Source organism: Erpetoichthys calabaricus, chromosome 18 (genome assembly GCF_900747795.2).
Source record: "Erpetoichthys calabaricus chromosome 18, fErpCal1.3, whole genome shotgun sequence".
In the NCBI taxonomy this organism is placed as follows: domain Eukaryota; kingdom Metazoa; phylum Chordata; class Cladistia; order Polypteriformes; family Polypteridae; genus Erpetoichthys; species Erpetoichthys calabaricus.
Genome location: NC_041411.2, coordinates 15283076 through 15299609, shown reverse-complemented (window position 1 = coordinate 15299609; position 16534 = coordinate 15283076). Strand labels below are relative to the sequence as shown.

The window sequence follows — 16534 nt, the reverse complement described above, 5'->3', positions numbered from 1 at the left end:
TGGCTAAAAAAGAAAGTCTGTGCCTTATCTGATAAGATTATCAACCCTAGACCAAGTAACAGCACTGCAACATCTCTTGGAGGCACCAAGGTGTTATGTTAGTGAACACCCAAGTTTGAACGAACATTCTTAACACAAGGATGAGTAACATTGATGTACAGGACTCTACACAAATTGTCAACCAAAATGATGGGCTTATGTACACCCAAGAAACAAGTGACAAGACTTCTGTTCCTTCCTTTAAAGTAAACCTTAAAATTCCCACATCTCTCTTCTCACCAAGCTCACTACATTCAATCTGGCCATAAATTTGGCTGTTTATCGCCAAAACCCATAGCCTGTTGAAGTGGCCATAATGGAGTCTGAAGCAATCCCTTTACTCGGAAGAGCAACTGTACTGGATTGGAAGGGTGGAAGACTTGTCTGATTTGGAGTTGGACAAGTTTACCAGAAGACTAAATCTTGCTGAGCAATAGCAAGTGCACAAGCAGAGAGAGACCGTATACGTACATAAAGCCATGCGTTTGTCTTGCTGGAAACACTGACTGACTGATAATCAGTTTCCCAGAAGATGTGCTTTTGCTAGCAACAAGAGGACCGACATGGTGTGTTTGAACCTCAAAAAAAAAAACTGCAGCACCTTCTGCAATCAAAATGTACAACCATGACAATAAAGGGGGCATGCTCCCAAAACAAAGAGAGCACACTGAAGATTCTTTCACGTGTCTGGACAAAGGCATACAGGAAAGCATTGTTTCGACCAGAACTATAAGTACAGCTACGTTGATTCTGAAAACTATTAATTGTAACTTAGTGGCTGGAGAAAGCTAGCTAATATATTGTATTTGTCAAATTACAACTACAAGGTTGTGAAAGATACATTCTAGCCATAAGTTTCTTCTTTAATTCGTTAAAGTACAAAAATGCAACTCACACCCACGTGAACACACAGACAGTTTGTAGGGATAAGCCAGTTAAGAAATTGTCTGTGAGTAAATGAACGCCATGGTGCAGGCAGTAGAAGCTTCATAACCAAGTACTTCTTATCCATTTTAACCACATGAATTGAAAGATCACAATTCAAAAGTGCCAATCCTATAAGACAGGAAAAGTTGTAAGCTTTCATGTTATCGTTTATGTCTGTTGTCTTTAGTTTATATATATATATAATATATATATATATATATATATATATATATATATATATATATATACACACACACACACACACAGTGGGTACGGAAAGTATTCAGACCCTCTTCAATTTTTCACTCTTTGTCATATTGCAGCCATTTGCTAAAATCATTTAAATTAATTTTTTCCCTCATTAATGTACACACAGCACCCCATATTGACAGACAAAAAAAAGAATTTTTGAAATTGTTGCAGATTTATTAAAAAAGAAAAACTGAAATATCACATGGTCCTAAGTATTCAGACCCTTTGCTCAGTATTTAGTAGAAGCACCCTTTTGAGCTAATACAGCCATGAGTCTTCTTGGGAAAGATGCAACAAGTTTTTCACACCTGGATTTGGGGATCCTCTGCCATTCCTCCTTGCAGATCCTCTCCAGTTCTGTCAGGTTGGATGGTAAACGTTGGTGGACAGCCATTTTTAGGTCTCTCCAGAGATGCTCAATTGGGTTTAAGTCAGGGCTCTGGCTGGGCCATTCAAGAACAGTCACAGAGTTGTTGTGAAGCCACTCCTTCGTTATTTTAGCTGTGTGCTTAGGGTCATTGTCTTGTTGGAAGGTAAACCTTCGGCCCAGTCTGAGGTCCTTAGCACTCTGGAGAAGGTTTTTGTCCAGGATATCCCTGTACTTGGCCACATTCATCTTTCCCTCGATTGCAACCAGTCGTCCTGTCCCTGCAGCTGAAAAACACCCCCACAGCATGATGCTGCCACCGCCATGTTTCACTGTGGGGACTGTATTGAACAAGTGATGAGCAGTGCCTGGTTGTCTCCACACATACCGCTTAGAATTAAGGCCAAAAAGTTCTATCTTGGTCTCATCAGACCAGAGAATCTTATTTCTCACCATCTCAGAGTCCTTCAGGTGTCTTTTAGCAAACTCCATGCGGGCTGTCATGTGTCTTGCACAGAGGTATGTGTAGAGCCCTGACTTAAACCCAATTGAGCATCTCTGGAGAGACCTAAAAATGGCTGTCCACCAACGTTTACCATCCAACCTGACAGAACTGGAGAGGATCTGCAAGGAGGAATGGCAGAGGATCCCCAAATCCAGGTGTGAAAAACTTGTTGCATCTTTCCCAAGAAGACTCATGGCTGTATTAGCTCAAAAGGGTGCTTGTACTAAGTACTGAGGAAAGGGTCTGAATACTTAGGACAATGTGATATTTCAGTTTTTCTTTTTTAATAAATCTGCAACAATTTCAAAAATTCTTTTTTTTTGTCTGTCAATATGGGGTGCTGTGTGTACATTAATGAGGGAAAAAATTAATTTAAATGATTTTAGCAAATGGCTGCAATATGACAAAGAGTGAAAAATTGAAGGGGGTCTGAATACTTTCCGTACCCACTGTATGTATATATATATATACAGTGGTGTGAAAAACTATTTGCCCCCTTCTTGATTTCTTATTCTTTTGCATGTTTGTCACACAAAATGTTTCTGATCATCAAACACATTTAACCATTAGTCAAATATAACACAAGTAAACACAAAATGCAGTTTTTAAATGATGGTGTTTATTATTTAGGGAGAAAAAAAATCCAAACCTACATGGCCCTGTGTGAAAAAGTAATTGCCCCCTTGTTAAAAAATAACCTAACTGTGGTGTATCACACCTGAGTTCAATTTCCGTAGCCACCCCCAGGCCTGATTACTGACACACCTGTTTCAATCAAGAAATCACTTAAATAGGAGCTGCCTGACACAGAGAAGTAGACCAAAAGCACCTCAAAAGCTAGACATCATGCCAAGATCCAAAGAAATTCAGGAACAAATGAGAACAGAAGTAATTGAGATCTATCAGTCTGGTAAAGGTTATAAAGCCATTTCTAAAGCTTTGGGGACTCCAGCGAACCACAGTGAGAGCCATTATCCACAAATGGCAAAAACATGGAACAGTGGTGAACCTTCCCAGGAGTGGCCGGCCGACCAAAATTACCCCAAGAGCGCAGAGACGACTCATCCGAGAGGTCACAAAAGACCCCAGGACAACGTCTAAAGAACTGCAGGCCTCACTTGCCTCAATTAAGGTCAGTGTTCACGACTCCACCATAAGAAAGAGACTGGGCAAAAACGGCCTGCATGGCAGATTTCCAAGACGCAAACCACTGTTAAGCAAAAAGAACATTAGGGCTCGTCTCAATTTTGCTAAGAAACATCTCAATGATTGCCAAGACTTTTGGGAAAATACCTTGTGGACTGATGAGTCAAAAGTTGAACTTTTTGGAAGGCAAATGTCCCGTTACATCTGGCGTAAAAGGAACACAACATTTCAGAAAAAGATCATCATACCAACAGTAAAATATGCTGGTGGTAGTGTGATGGTCTGGGGTTGTTTTGCTGCTTCAGGACCTGGAAGGCTTGCTGTGATAGATGGAACCATGAATTCTACTGTTTACCAAAAAATCCTGAAGGAGAATGTCCGGCCATCTGTTCGTCAACTCAAGCTGAAGCGATCTTGGGTGCTGCAACAGGACAATGACCCAAAACACACCAGCAAATCCACCTCTGAATGGCTGAAGAAAAACAAAATGAAGACTTTGGAGTGGCCTAGTCAAAGTCCTGACCTGAATCCAATTGAGATGCTATGGCATGACCTTAAAAAGGCGGTTCATGCTAGAAAACCCTCAAATAAAGCTGAATTACAACAATTTTGCAAAGATGAGTGGGCCAAAATTCCTCCAGAGCGCTGTAAAAGACTCATTGCAAGTTATCGCAAACGCTTGATTGCAGTTATTGCTGCTAAGGGTGGCCCAACCAGTTATTAGGTTCAGGGGGGCAATTACTTTTTCACACAGGGCCATGTAGGTTTGGATTTTTTTTTCTCCCTAAATAATAAAAAACACCATTTACAAACTGCATTTTGTGTTTACTTGTGTTATATTTGACTAATGGTTAAATGTGTTTGATGATCAGAAACATTTTGTGTGACAAACATGCAAAAGAATAAGAAATCAGGAAGGGGGCAAATAGTTTTTCACACCACTGTATATATATATATATATATATATATATATATATATATATATATACAGGTACTCGTCGACATACGACCTATGCAAGTTACGACTGTTCGACTTTACGACGCGTTTGACTGTTTCCCCCGCCAGCTGTTGGCAGCGCCAGTTTCCCGCACTCTCAAGTCTCGCTACGCAGCAGTAAAAATATACGCAGCAGTGTTGCCCCACGTGTGTTTGTGTCTTGTTGTTTTGGCAATTTTCGATAATAATATAACCCTAACATATAACCCTATAATATTAACACTAATAGCAGCTTTCTACTCAAAACGGCAAACTTGAGAAGCTGCCAGCATCAAACCCAGAAGCTCTTGATTGGGCAGTTCTTAGGATTGCACTACGCAAGCAGTCGCATCAACTGCTTACCGCAACCTGCTTTCTTTTTTCTTCTTGAATAAAAGCGCACTTGTTCTGTTATACTTGTACTTGTGAAAGTGTTTATTTGATATTTGGACTTCAGGCTTCACACCAGTCATTCTCAGTCACACACACCACTCACATCCACATCCACAGTTATCCCAGTCTCGTTCGTGCACAAGTTTTATATACAATCATCACATTCAAATGTTAACAGTTCCCACACACAACTGCTGACTCCCAATCAAGAGCTTCTGGGTTCGATGCTAGCAGCTTCTCGAGTTTACCGCTTTGAGTAGAGAGCTGCTGTTATTGTTAATATTATACAATAAAAACATACATTTGATTTACGTCTATAACAACCATTGTAAATTTATAGTGCTTGTCAAAGTTAGCGTTCACACTCGCCCCGATATGACACTGCTCTTTTCAAATAAAGACGCGCTATAACAGAGGTGAACTCAGATCAGAGAAAACAGAAGCCCTCCCCGCAAGAAATGTCGACTCACAGTGTATGAATGGCGTATGGAAGAAGTGTGTTAAGCGTTATGTAAATACTTTTGCTGGATTTAACAGTGAACAAGAACTTGATGAGATTCGTGAAGAAATAGTGAAACTGTCAAAAGACCTTTCATTGGAATGTGAAATGGAAGATGTCGAGGAGTTGCTAGACCGGGAATCAGGTGAACTTATAAATGAAGAGCTGATAGAATTGGAAGAAGAAAGAGTGGCGGAAGAAGAAACAAGAGAATTGGAGTAAGACGAAGAGGAGGAGGTGCCACAAAGAATGTTCACCACAAAGGGATTGTCAGAAGATTTATCTCTACTGAGTAAACTCCTCGCTCATTTTGAAAAAATGGACCCAAATATTGAACGATTTGCGAGGATTGAACGGATGACACACGACACATTTCATCCTTATTGCAAAATTTATGAAGAGAAAAAAAAACAAACAATTCAGACGAAGCTCACTATGTTTATGAAAAGAGCAACTCCTCCCATCACCCCGTCCGCAGCCTCGCCTGATCTGATGAAGGCGATATCGACAACCCGCAGCCAAGCACCAGTGGTGCCAGGAATTAAATGTACAGTACAGTATTTCTTGTTTTGTACGTTTTCCACATATTAAACAAATTGTACTGTAGTATGCTGTGTTTGTCTTAGAAAGTAAGAAAATGTTGATAAAATATTACTTTAAGATGATTACAATATTATTACCCAGTCTAATATTCTTACCTTAAATTAACATAGGCCGACTTACGTCCAGATCAACTTACAACCAGTCAGTCGGAACCAATCGCGGTCGTAAGTCGACAAGTACCTGTATATATATATATATATATATATATATATATATATATATAGGGTGGTCCAGATCTAACTATGCAATTATTGTTTTGTATTGCATTCAAAATTGTATAGTTAGTTCTGGACCAGCCTGTATATGTGTATATATATATATATATATATATAATATATGTGTGTGTGTGTGTGTGTGTGTATATATGTAAAATCTACAGTGCAAAATTTTTGTACAGCTAAAATTCAAAATAACTTAAATTCAAGTTAAGCACAATGTGGTATGTAAGCAACCACCTATCACCTGGTGGTTCCTGTCTGCCGTCTTATGCGGTCACCTACAGTTCAATTGTGTGTGTTTAATGGTAGAATGAACACAAAGATGGAAACATATTTATTTTTCTTGTTATTAAGTTGGGTTTTTTAAAGTGGCACCTTTACCAGTACTTGTAGTAATGGTAAATTATGAATGTATTAAGCTAAAACATTTGGAGGAGTTCAGTATTTTCAGAGAATATAAACAACTAAAGCTTTTGGCCACTAGGGAAAAAGGCAGGTTAGAAGTGATCTACTAATAAAACAGTAATGTGTGTGTGTGTGTGAGATACCTCTGAGCAATCAGATTGGTCAGTTTGGCTTTGGTCTCATTACTCAGATTCACTCTTGTGATCAGGGGCAGGAACTGCCGAGCAAGGCAGGTTGATACACACAAGGATACCAAGGAAAAGCATAGGAGGAATGCTGAAAGTTAGCTTCAGGTACAGGAAGTATTCACATGAGTATGAATGAAGTTTTCACAGTGGGTAATGGGCATCTGTTTACCATTAGTGGCAGTCAAAAAGCAGACAGGAGGCAAGTGACACACCTTGAAATGATGGAGTCTGTGATGCAGGCTTTAGGAAACACTGGCCAGCATAGGTTGAGACACACTAGGGTACCAAAGAAAGGCATAGGAGGAACATTGAAGGTACAGGTAAAGCAAGAGATATCAAATCTTTTTTAAAAAAAATAATAATAATTTTGTTACCTGTATTTCACAAGCAGTGTAGCTAGTTCATTAATAAACAATATTAATATCCTCACTAGTGGCCAGTGGGGTATTCGTTAGTGACAGATAGGTCACTTTAGAGACTGTAGGTACCATATCTAAAGGTTCTGCCTTCTATTGTTAATTTAAGTTACGCTGGGAAATTTAACATTGCCTAAACACTCTTATTGTAAGGTACCCTTTAAAGCATCGAAATTAAGTTTTATAAGGTAAATAAAGGACATCCTTTTTCAGCAGCATCTTTCTTCATGGATGTGTTGTTTTGTTACTTTGGGCTCATGTAGTGTTCTGTCATTAGTGATGCTATATCCACAGTTCTCCCTGAAGTCCCATTTTATGGCTATTAGAAATTACTTGGTTACCCCAAATCTCAATGGATAGGTATTAGGACAAGAAAGGGAGAAATTATCATACCCACATATCATTCAGTGCTGCCATCTGAATGCCATCAATAAGCAACAAGCAGTTATTGTCTGTGCTTGCCTGTTTTGTTATTTAATTTTTTTTAACAGTGAAGAATAATCATATTTGTGGACATGTGTACACATTTAGTACAGAATACAATTTGAAACCCATGCAGATATCATAATAGAAATTGTAGCACATAGCCTGGTGAATTATTTGGAAATAGATATGAATAACCTCTGGTGACTTTAGAGTTTTGTTAGAAATTGCCCATTCTGCAGAAAAATATCTAACAAATCTTTAAGAAATGCCTGTATTTTTTTTTTCTTTCTTTCTCACAAGGGGGACAGCAGCATCCGATATTTTGAAATCACAGATGAAGCTCCATATGTCCATTACCTCAATACTTTTAGCAGCAAAGAACCCCAAAGAGGAATGGGTTACATGCCAAAACGAGGTCTAGATGTCAACAAGTGTGAAATCGCAAGGTATGCTTCTTGTAATGCCAACTAGTACAGAATGGTTTTTTTTCTTGAGAATATTGCATCTTAAAAGAAGTAAAAATGTTTTGATGACATAGTTTTTGTCAGGTTTTATATACTACAGAATCAGTTAGTCTTCCTTTTACAAACATTTATATCCTACACGTGTCTGGTTTACGCCTCCTAGATGCTGCAGCACTTTCCACTTGTCATGTAGTATTTCAGAGATCATTGATGTGGTGTCAGTCTTACCTACCCAGCTTAAAAATATTCAATAACTAAACAACAGCAAAAGTTACAATTCATTTAATTACCTGTAGATGAAAGATAAATATGATCATTTCAAAAGTAAGATTGTATTATTGGCCAGAAATAATTTACTCAGTACTATATGATATGTCTTTGGATACCTATAAAACAGAAAAAGTGTAAAGTGAATGTAATATGCGTTAAGCAGCTGTCAGTGCAACACAGCAGTTGTGCTAGTGCTTTGCTCCCTGATCATCATACCAGTGTCTGCAAGGGTTTCCTCAGGCTGCTTTTAAAGACTAGCATGGTAAAGTGCCTGGCACTTTTAAATAAGTTAATTGTGTGCTTGAGTGTAGGTGTGCCCTGGGATGACCAGTGCCTGAGACTACCAGTTTAGGATTCAGTTCTTAAATAATTGTGAATTGCAATAGCAGGCTTGGAAAATGGATAGAAGTTTTTAAAATTGTTTAAACCAATGATTTTCTTAATATACTTTGTTCATATGCCTGCTTTTGATGTTGCTGATTTACCTAACAAAATATGTAGGGAATCTGACACCGACTAACTAAAAGCGTTCATGCTCTGTATACTGTACAGAACGTAAACTGAGCATCTCTGCCGCATACTACCACTAGATCTGTCGATGAACACAGACTTGAAATGCCAAGTTAATTTGGACTTCTCTGTTTCTGTTGTATTAGAATGAAAGCTGCCTTAAGCATAAATGCAGAAGGAAACCTCAGTCAAAGTAAGAATAATAACTGGAGGATCTGAAAGTGATGCACCCATTGTAAATAATGTTTCAGTGCATTGTTAATACAACATGTTATTTACAGTAGGTTCTATATTATAATCTGAAGGCCACATTTCATGTTTGATTGTCATTAGAATAGTCACTTTTAAAAATGTTAGTAATAAAAATATACTTCATTTTAACTTATGTTCACAGATTATCTTTGAACAAGAACTTGCTTTTTGAATGCAGTAATATTTTTCTTGATGCAAAATTCTGATCGAAGATGGTCTGTTGTATGTCAGTAATAATAATTGGTGTCGAAGCTGCAATAGGAAACACTATGCAGTTGTCTAGCTTTAAGAGGTGGTCACAATGTGAGTCTTTTTATAGCTTTTTATCTCATTTTAATCTTCAGCACACCCAGTTGCCATCTGAAAACAATTAGACTTAAGGCTTTCAAAGTTTTTTGCTTTTTTTTAAGGTTTGTATGAAATCTTCCCCATCTTTAATATCATGTTTCTAAAATTAACATACAGGTTCTACAAACTGCATGAGAGGAAATGTGAACCAATTATCATGACTGTGCCAAGGAAGGTGAGAAGTAGCTGTGATCTTAAAAGGAACTGCTAGCCTCTTCCTCAAGTGGGTTTAGAGAGATGGGACAAATCTAATGTAGTCAGCTTAGCTGTGCAAATTTGAATACGTTAAAATGATGGGGTGTTTAAACTGCTAAAAACCACCAGGACTGACCGGGTGCACATAATGAGTTTTCCTTGTGAGAAAATTAATCAAATAATGAGTTGTGCCACCTTTTGAGAACCATCTTAGTACACTTAAGTCTCCATTAATGGAGTATTTTAGGTACAGGAGGTGCTGCTAACATCTGCTGTCCACAAAATTTACACATCTGTTTTTCTGCTTATTACTAATTCATCTATAATTAATTTTCATTGGATTAGTTCTCTCAAATATATAGCTCGGTCCACTTTAAAACACTACAGAGTAATGAATTCATCTAAATAAATTGATATTTGGTAAGCTTCAAATACATAAGAGGCCTGAAAATGCAGCTTGCAGAATGTGTTCGGAGATGTTGTATATTGGCATAATGGATGTCTGTAATAATGACGCAGAGGCAGCTTTATACAAATATGTGCTTTAATCCATCTATCCATCCATCCATCCTCTTCCACTTATCCCTCTCCCCGGCCACTTCTTCTAGCTCTTCCGGGAGAATCCCAAAGCGTTCCCAGGCCAGCCAAGAGACAGTCCCTCCAGCATGTCCTGGGTCTTCCCCTGGGCCTCCTCCCGGTTAGACGTGCCCAGAACACCTCACCAGGGAGGTGTCCTGGAGGCATCCTGATCAGATGCCCAAGCCACCTCATCTGACTCCTCTCGATACGGAGGAACAGTAGCGCTACTCTGAGCCCCTCCCAGATGACTGAGCTTCTCACCCTATCTTCCTATCTTTAAGGGAAAGCCCAGACACCCCATGGAGGAAACTCATTTCAGCCGCTTGTATTTGTGATCTCGTTGTTTCGGTCACTACCCATAGCTCATGACCATAGGTGAGGGTAGGAACATAGATCGACTGGTAAATTTTTTTACCACGACAGACTGATGCAGCGCCCGCATTACTGCGGATGCCGCACCGATCCGCCTGTCGATCTCACGCTCCATTCTTCCCTCATTCGTGAACAAGACCCCGAGATACTTGAACTCCTCCACTTGGGGCAGGATCTCGCTACCAACCCCGAGAGGGCACTCCACCCTTTTCCGGCTGAGGACCATGGTCTCGGATTTGGAGGTGCTGATTCTCATCCCAGCCGCTTCACACTCGGCTGCGAACCGATCCAGAGAGAGCTGAAGATCACGGCCTGATGAAGCAAACAGGACAACATCATCTGCAAAAAGCAGTGACCCAATCCTGAGCCCACCAAACCGGACCCCCTCAACGCCCTGGCTGCGCCTAGAAATTCTGTCCATAAAAGTTATGAACAGAATCGGTGACAAAGGGCAGCCCTGGTGGAGTCCAACTGTCACTGGAAACGGGTTCGACTTACTGCCAGCAATGCGGACCAAGCTCTGGCACCAATCGTACAGGGACCAAACAGCCCTTATCAGGGGGGCCGGTACCCCATACTCTCGGAGTACCCCCCACAGGATTCCCCGAGGGACACGGTCGAATGCCTTTTCCAAGTCCACAAAACACATGTAGACTGGTTGGGCAAACTCCCATGCACCCTCCAGGACCCTGCTAAGGGTATAGAGCTGGTCCACTGTTCCGCGACCAGGACGAAAACCACACTGTTCCTCCTGAATTCGAGGTTCGACTATCCGACGGACCCTCCTCTCCAGGACCCCTGAATAGACTTTTCCAGGGAGGCTGAGGAGTGTGATCCCTCTGTAGTTGGAACACGCCCTCTGGTCCCCCTTCTTAAAGAGGGGGATCACCACCCCGGTCTGCCAATCCAGAGGCACTGTCCCTGATGTCCATGCGATGTTGCAGAGGCGTGTCAACCAAGACAGCCCTACAACATCCAGAGCCTTGAGGAACTCCGGGCGTATCTCATCCACCCCCGGGGCCCTGCCACCAAGGAGTTTTTTGACCACCTCGGTGACCTCAGTCCCAGAGATGGGGGAGCCCACCTCTGAGTCCCCAGGCTCTGCTTCCTCATTGGAAGGCATGTTAATGGGATTGAGGAGGTCTTCGAAGTACTCCCCCCACCGACCCACAACGTCCCGAGTCGAGGTCAGCAGCGCACCATCCCCACCATATACAGTGTTGACACTGCACTGCTTCCCCTTCCTGAGACGCCGGATGGTGAACCAGAATCTCCTCAAAGCCGTCCGAAAGTCATTCTCCATGGCCTCCCCAAACTACTCCCATGCCCGAGTTTTTGCCTCAGCAACCACCAAAGCCGCATTCCGCTTGGCCTGCCGGTACCTATCAGCTGCCTCCAGAGTCCCACAGGACAAAAGGGACCGGTAGGACTCCGTCTTCAGCTTGACGGCATCCTTCACCGCCGTTGTCCACCAACGGGTTCGGGGATTGCCACCACGACAGGCACCGACCACCTTGCGGCCACTGCTCCGGTCAGCTGCCTCAACAATAGAGGCACGGAACATGACCCATTGTGACTCAATGTCCCCCACCTCCCTCGGGACATGGTCGAAGTTCTGCCGGAGGAGGGAGTTGAAGCTACTTCTGACAGGGGGCTCTGCCAGACGTTCCCAGCAGACCCTCACAACACGTTTGGGCCTACCACGCCTGACCGGCATCCTCCCCCACCATCGAAGCCAACTCACCACCAGGTGGTGATCAGTTGACAGCTCCGCCCCTCTCTTCACCCGAGTGTCCAAGACATGTGGCCGCAGGTCCGACGACACGATCACAAAGTTGATCATCGAACTGAGGCCTAGGGTGTCCTGGTGCCAAGTGCACATATGAACACCCCTATGCTTGAACATGGTGTTCGTTATGGACAATCCGTGACGAGCACAGAAGTCCAATAAGAAAACACCACTCAGGTTCAGATTGGGGGGGCCATTCCTCCCAATCACGCCCTTCCAGGTCTCACTGTCATAGCCCATGTGAGCATTGAAGTCTCCCAGCAGAATGAAGGAGTCTCCAGAAGGTATGCCCTCTAGCACCCCCTTCAGTGACTCCAAAAAGGGTGGGTACTCCAAACTGCTATTCGGCGCATTCGTCCCCCCCCACCCGAAGGCAGAGGGAAGCTACCCTCACGTCCACTGGGTTATGACTGGCCAATGAACAGGCTCCAAGTTGGGGGGCAATAAGTATGCCCACGCCCGCTCTGCACCTCTCACCGGGGGCAACTCCAGAGTGGTAGAGAGTCCAGCCCCTCTCAAGGAGATTGGTTCTAGAGTCTAAGCTGTGCGTCGAGGCGAGCCCGACTCTTATCTAGCTGGAACCTCTCAACCTCGCGCACTAGCTCAGGCTCCTTCCCCTTCAGAGAGGTGACATTCCACGTCCCAAGAGCCAGCTTCTGTAGCCGAGGATCGGACTGCCAAGGTCCCCGCCTTCGGCCACCACCCAACTCACATTGCACCTGACCTCCTTGGCCCCTCTAATAGGTGGTGAGCCCATGGGAATATGTGCTTTAAGTCCTAAAAAGTTAATGAATTATCACTTGTTGAAGCAGCCCCAATCTGTTTTATGTGGTTAAAATGTTTACTATCTACAGTTTTACTTGCATTTTTTTAAATCAATTCCAGAAAAATATAAGTACAATTTCAGTGTTTGCCTTATTACATTAATGATTATAATGAATATTTTGTGTTGAATGAAATTGGCTGTTGAATAGCTAATCACTTGCTTTAACCTTTTCGTCTTCCCTGCAGTCTGACCTGTTTCAGGATGACCTGTATCCTGATACAGCTGGACCTGAAGCTGCCCTAGAAGCAGAAGACTGGTTTGATGGAAAAAATGCAGACCCCATTCTCATCTCATTAAAGCATGGGTATATCCCTGGGAAGAACAGAGACCTTAAGGTGGTCAAGAAAAACATCCTAGACAACAAGTTGCCAGTTAACAAAAAGACTGAGCACACAGGTCCAATAAACAAGCCAGTATCTGCCACACCCACCATTGTAAGTGTATCAGTCCTTATTATTGTGCTTAAAGATGACCTTACAATATGGGAGAACAGTTCAGTGCATTGTACAGTCAGTTCAGCATTTCAGAATACATTTAATTAGAATCAAAAAGAGCCATGTATCTTTGGAAATACATGCACTGATCAGTTAGCAGCCATGTGTAATGTACGAGTTAAATCTCCCAGATATGTTTGCAGTCTGTTTTCTGGAGAGCTCTGTGGCCCGATCGAGTTTCTTTTTATATGAAAATGTCGTTCTCAAATTGTTAAGTCGACTTGTATAAGGTATCGCTCACTGAAGTCAAGTGGGTGCACTTGTGATTACTTGATCACAGATTATTGATAGTAGCTTTCAGTTTTGTGTATAATGAAGCGAAACAGAACTATGGCAGTTTCATGTTTGTATTCCATGGGGGAATAACACTTGTAATGACTCCCTATCCTCTTTTTAATTTTTTGCAGCAAAGTGAAGCAAAGCTGGATGAAATTCTCAAGGAAATCAAATCCCTTAAGGACCTAATCTACAGCCAAGAGAAAAGAATCGGCAAACTAGAACAGCAAATGTCCAAGATAGAAATCTGAGGACAAGTGCCTGATTGTTTGCAAAGATCCATGGGCCAGAATGAGTGGGGCTGGGCTGGGCCGGGTGCTGGTTGGGGATTGGGTGGGCAAGTCACTGCCAGTCTTAATAAAAACATTCCACCTGTGGCCCTGTGTCAGATAAGATTCCAAATGACATTCCAAACTGAACTCTTTCCAGGTCCTCTTATAACATTTGAAAAAAAGGAGAAACATAATGCAATTATGACAGCTTTTTATTGAAGATTTTCATATGTTTTAATAAGTGGGAGTTGACATTTTGTCTTTTTTGTTTCATTTTTTTATTGTGACCAAGAAATTAAAAAATTGTGAACAGATTATATTTACTTTGTTAAACCCATATGTTTTATATATAGGTATGATCAGTATTGCATTTTTCCCTTAATTTTTCATTGCCAAATTTTTAAAAGGAGTTTTGTTTACATGCCTCCTTATCAGTATTTTTCTTTTTCCTTTTTTTATTATTTGCTTACAGAGGAATTTTGACTATAAGGGACAATGCAATAAGACCATGTTTGAATACAGTGGAGAAATTGAAATTTGAAATCATAGACATTCTGTGCAGCCTTTTTTATTTAAAAAAGCAAAAAGTGACACACAAAAACGGATGTATTCATTGTGGCTGTAAGTGTAATGTGCAGATTCCCTGAGATATGAAGTGAGAGATTTTTAACTCCGTGATCCCAAATTTTTGTTTGCTGTCTCTTTTAATTTTTCCTTCCCCCGCTTACCCCCCCCCCCCTTCAGGTGGGTCGAGATGGAGGATGGAGGCTGAGCACATTTATACTGTAGGATCAAGTGCAGTTTTAGGTAGTCTGTGTATGGAAGGATTTACTGTCAGGGCTCTTAAATAAATGAATTAAAATATGCATGCATTGGAGTTATTTCATGTAGACAATGGTAATTATTAATCACCATTCTTGAAAAGTAATGTAAGGAAAGATGTTCATAATCCTTCATTTTTCTTTTATTCCATCTCGATAGCCCTATTTAGGTCGTCGTTTAAAAATGACTAATTCGACACACTAATAATAAAATGTGCTGGTTGTCAAATATAGCTTTTTTTAGGTTTTTACATATGTTTACAAGCAAAGCAAATGGCAGTATCATTTTTATCTTATTATTTTTAAGCAAAGGCATAATTTGTGCTTTCATTATGAAACCCTCTGGTTTAGGGGATCTTTATTTGAAATGCTGTCAAGATTAATCTGTGTACTACTGAATTTTTCAAGCTTCAGCACAAAGGGGTGATGTTCTTTTATAACGGGTGGTGCTTAGGATTGTTCGGGGTATTTAGTTGAAAAGGTCATCATTCCTTCTCTTTATTTATGATGAAAGATATGCTTTTTTTGCCTTTTATGTTATAAGCTCTAATGTAGATGTTGCCCGTCCAATCTGTTTAACATATCATTTTGTTAAGTTACAATAAAACAGGTGAGAATGAGAATATTCAGTGTGGCATACAGTTAACAAAAGATTCATCTAGTCAAGTGAGGATTGGAGGGGGAGAAAGCAAGATGTCTTTATTATTATTCCTTTTATTTTCTCAGTGTTTTGTATATTTTTAACTGTGTTAGAGACTAGTATATATATTTTTTTAAATACTTTTGAGGTCCCAGAGAGAGAGAGAGAAGTTTTTCCTAAACTCTCTATTTTCATCAGCCAATACTCAATGTTGCCCATCGTACAAAGCCTGTCACGGTCCGCTCCTTGTCGTGACCACCTTCTCGCATTCAGCCTGTCATTTTCCACAGTATTACAAGCCTAGACCACCCCTGTGGTGTTTCTTTTGTGTTTTTTTTTTTTTTTTTTTTTTGGTTTTAACCAGTGGGGCTTTGCCAGGGTCATACTAATTTGAGATCAACCCAAATTTCTCAAAAGCATGCATCTTAAATGAAATGTTATCTTTGTGTATTTTTTTTCTTTTAAATAAATTTATCCAGCTTTTTGAAAAACTGCAATTCTTTCTTTAAATATTCTTCACAATGGAGACATTTTGTTCCTTTTTAAAAGTAGCCTTTGCAGTTAAGAATGTCCCAAGTCTGAATTGTAACTGGCTATTAGTAGTCCACCCTGTTAAGTAAAGCCCCTTCCTTTCATCTGTCTGCTTGCATACTGAGAGATTACACTTTCTCGGATTTATTTCACTAGTTTAACATTTTAATTTTTTTTAGATCGTCTTCAATTTGTTGGCATACTGTTATTTTGTGTCTCTTAATTGTTCTCCATGTGTAAAATGTATTTTATGTTCTTCATTTATTCAGCATAGGATAAAGTAATATATATAAAGTAAGTATGTATAGTGGAGGTCGTAAATGTTAAGTCATTTTGTAACATTGGAGCATGCACTGTATGTTGGAAAGCCACATCAAAGATTTACGAAAAGGAATGCAAGAATGGAGTTTGGATGTCTTCAGTGTCAACCTCGTCTCGAACGGCGTTCTTGTGTTATCAGCCTTCCTCTATTCCCATGGCCGAAGTGCATGATGTGTGGTGAGTAACTGCATTCTTTTTATCTAGTTGGTCGAGC

At 40.8% G+C, this 16534-nt stretch overlaps 1 protein-coding gene across 1 annotated transcript in view; it reads left to right on the top strand.

Moving 5' to 3' along the window:
- The window catches only part of coro1ca (coronin, actin binding protein, 1Ca), an 81454-nt gene extending 65495 nt beyond the window's left edge, over window positions 1–15959 (top strand). The window contains exons 8-11 of the mRNA XM_028824115.2: window positions 7661–7806; window positions 9322–9379; window positions 13151–13399; window positions 13867–15959. Of these exons, the coding sequence (XP_028679948.1) occupies window positions 7661–7806; window positions 9322–9379; window positions 13151–13399; window positions 13867–13986 (573 nt within the window). The 3' untranslated portion in view covers window positions 13987–15959. The remainder of the gene's footprint in view (window positions 1–7660; window positions 7807–9321; window positions 9380–13150; window positions 13400–13866) is intronic.
- The last annotated feature ends 575 nt before the right edge of the window (window positions 15960–16534 follow it).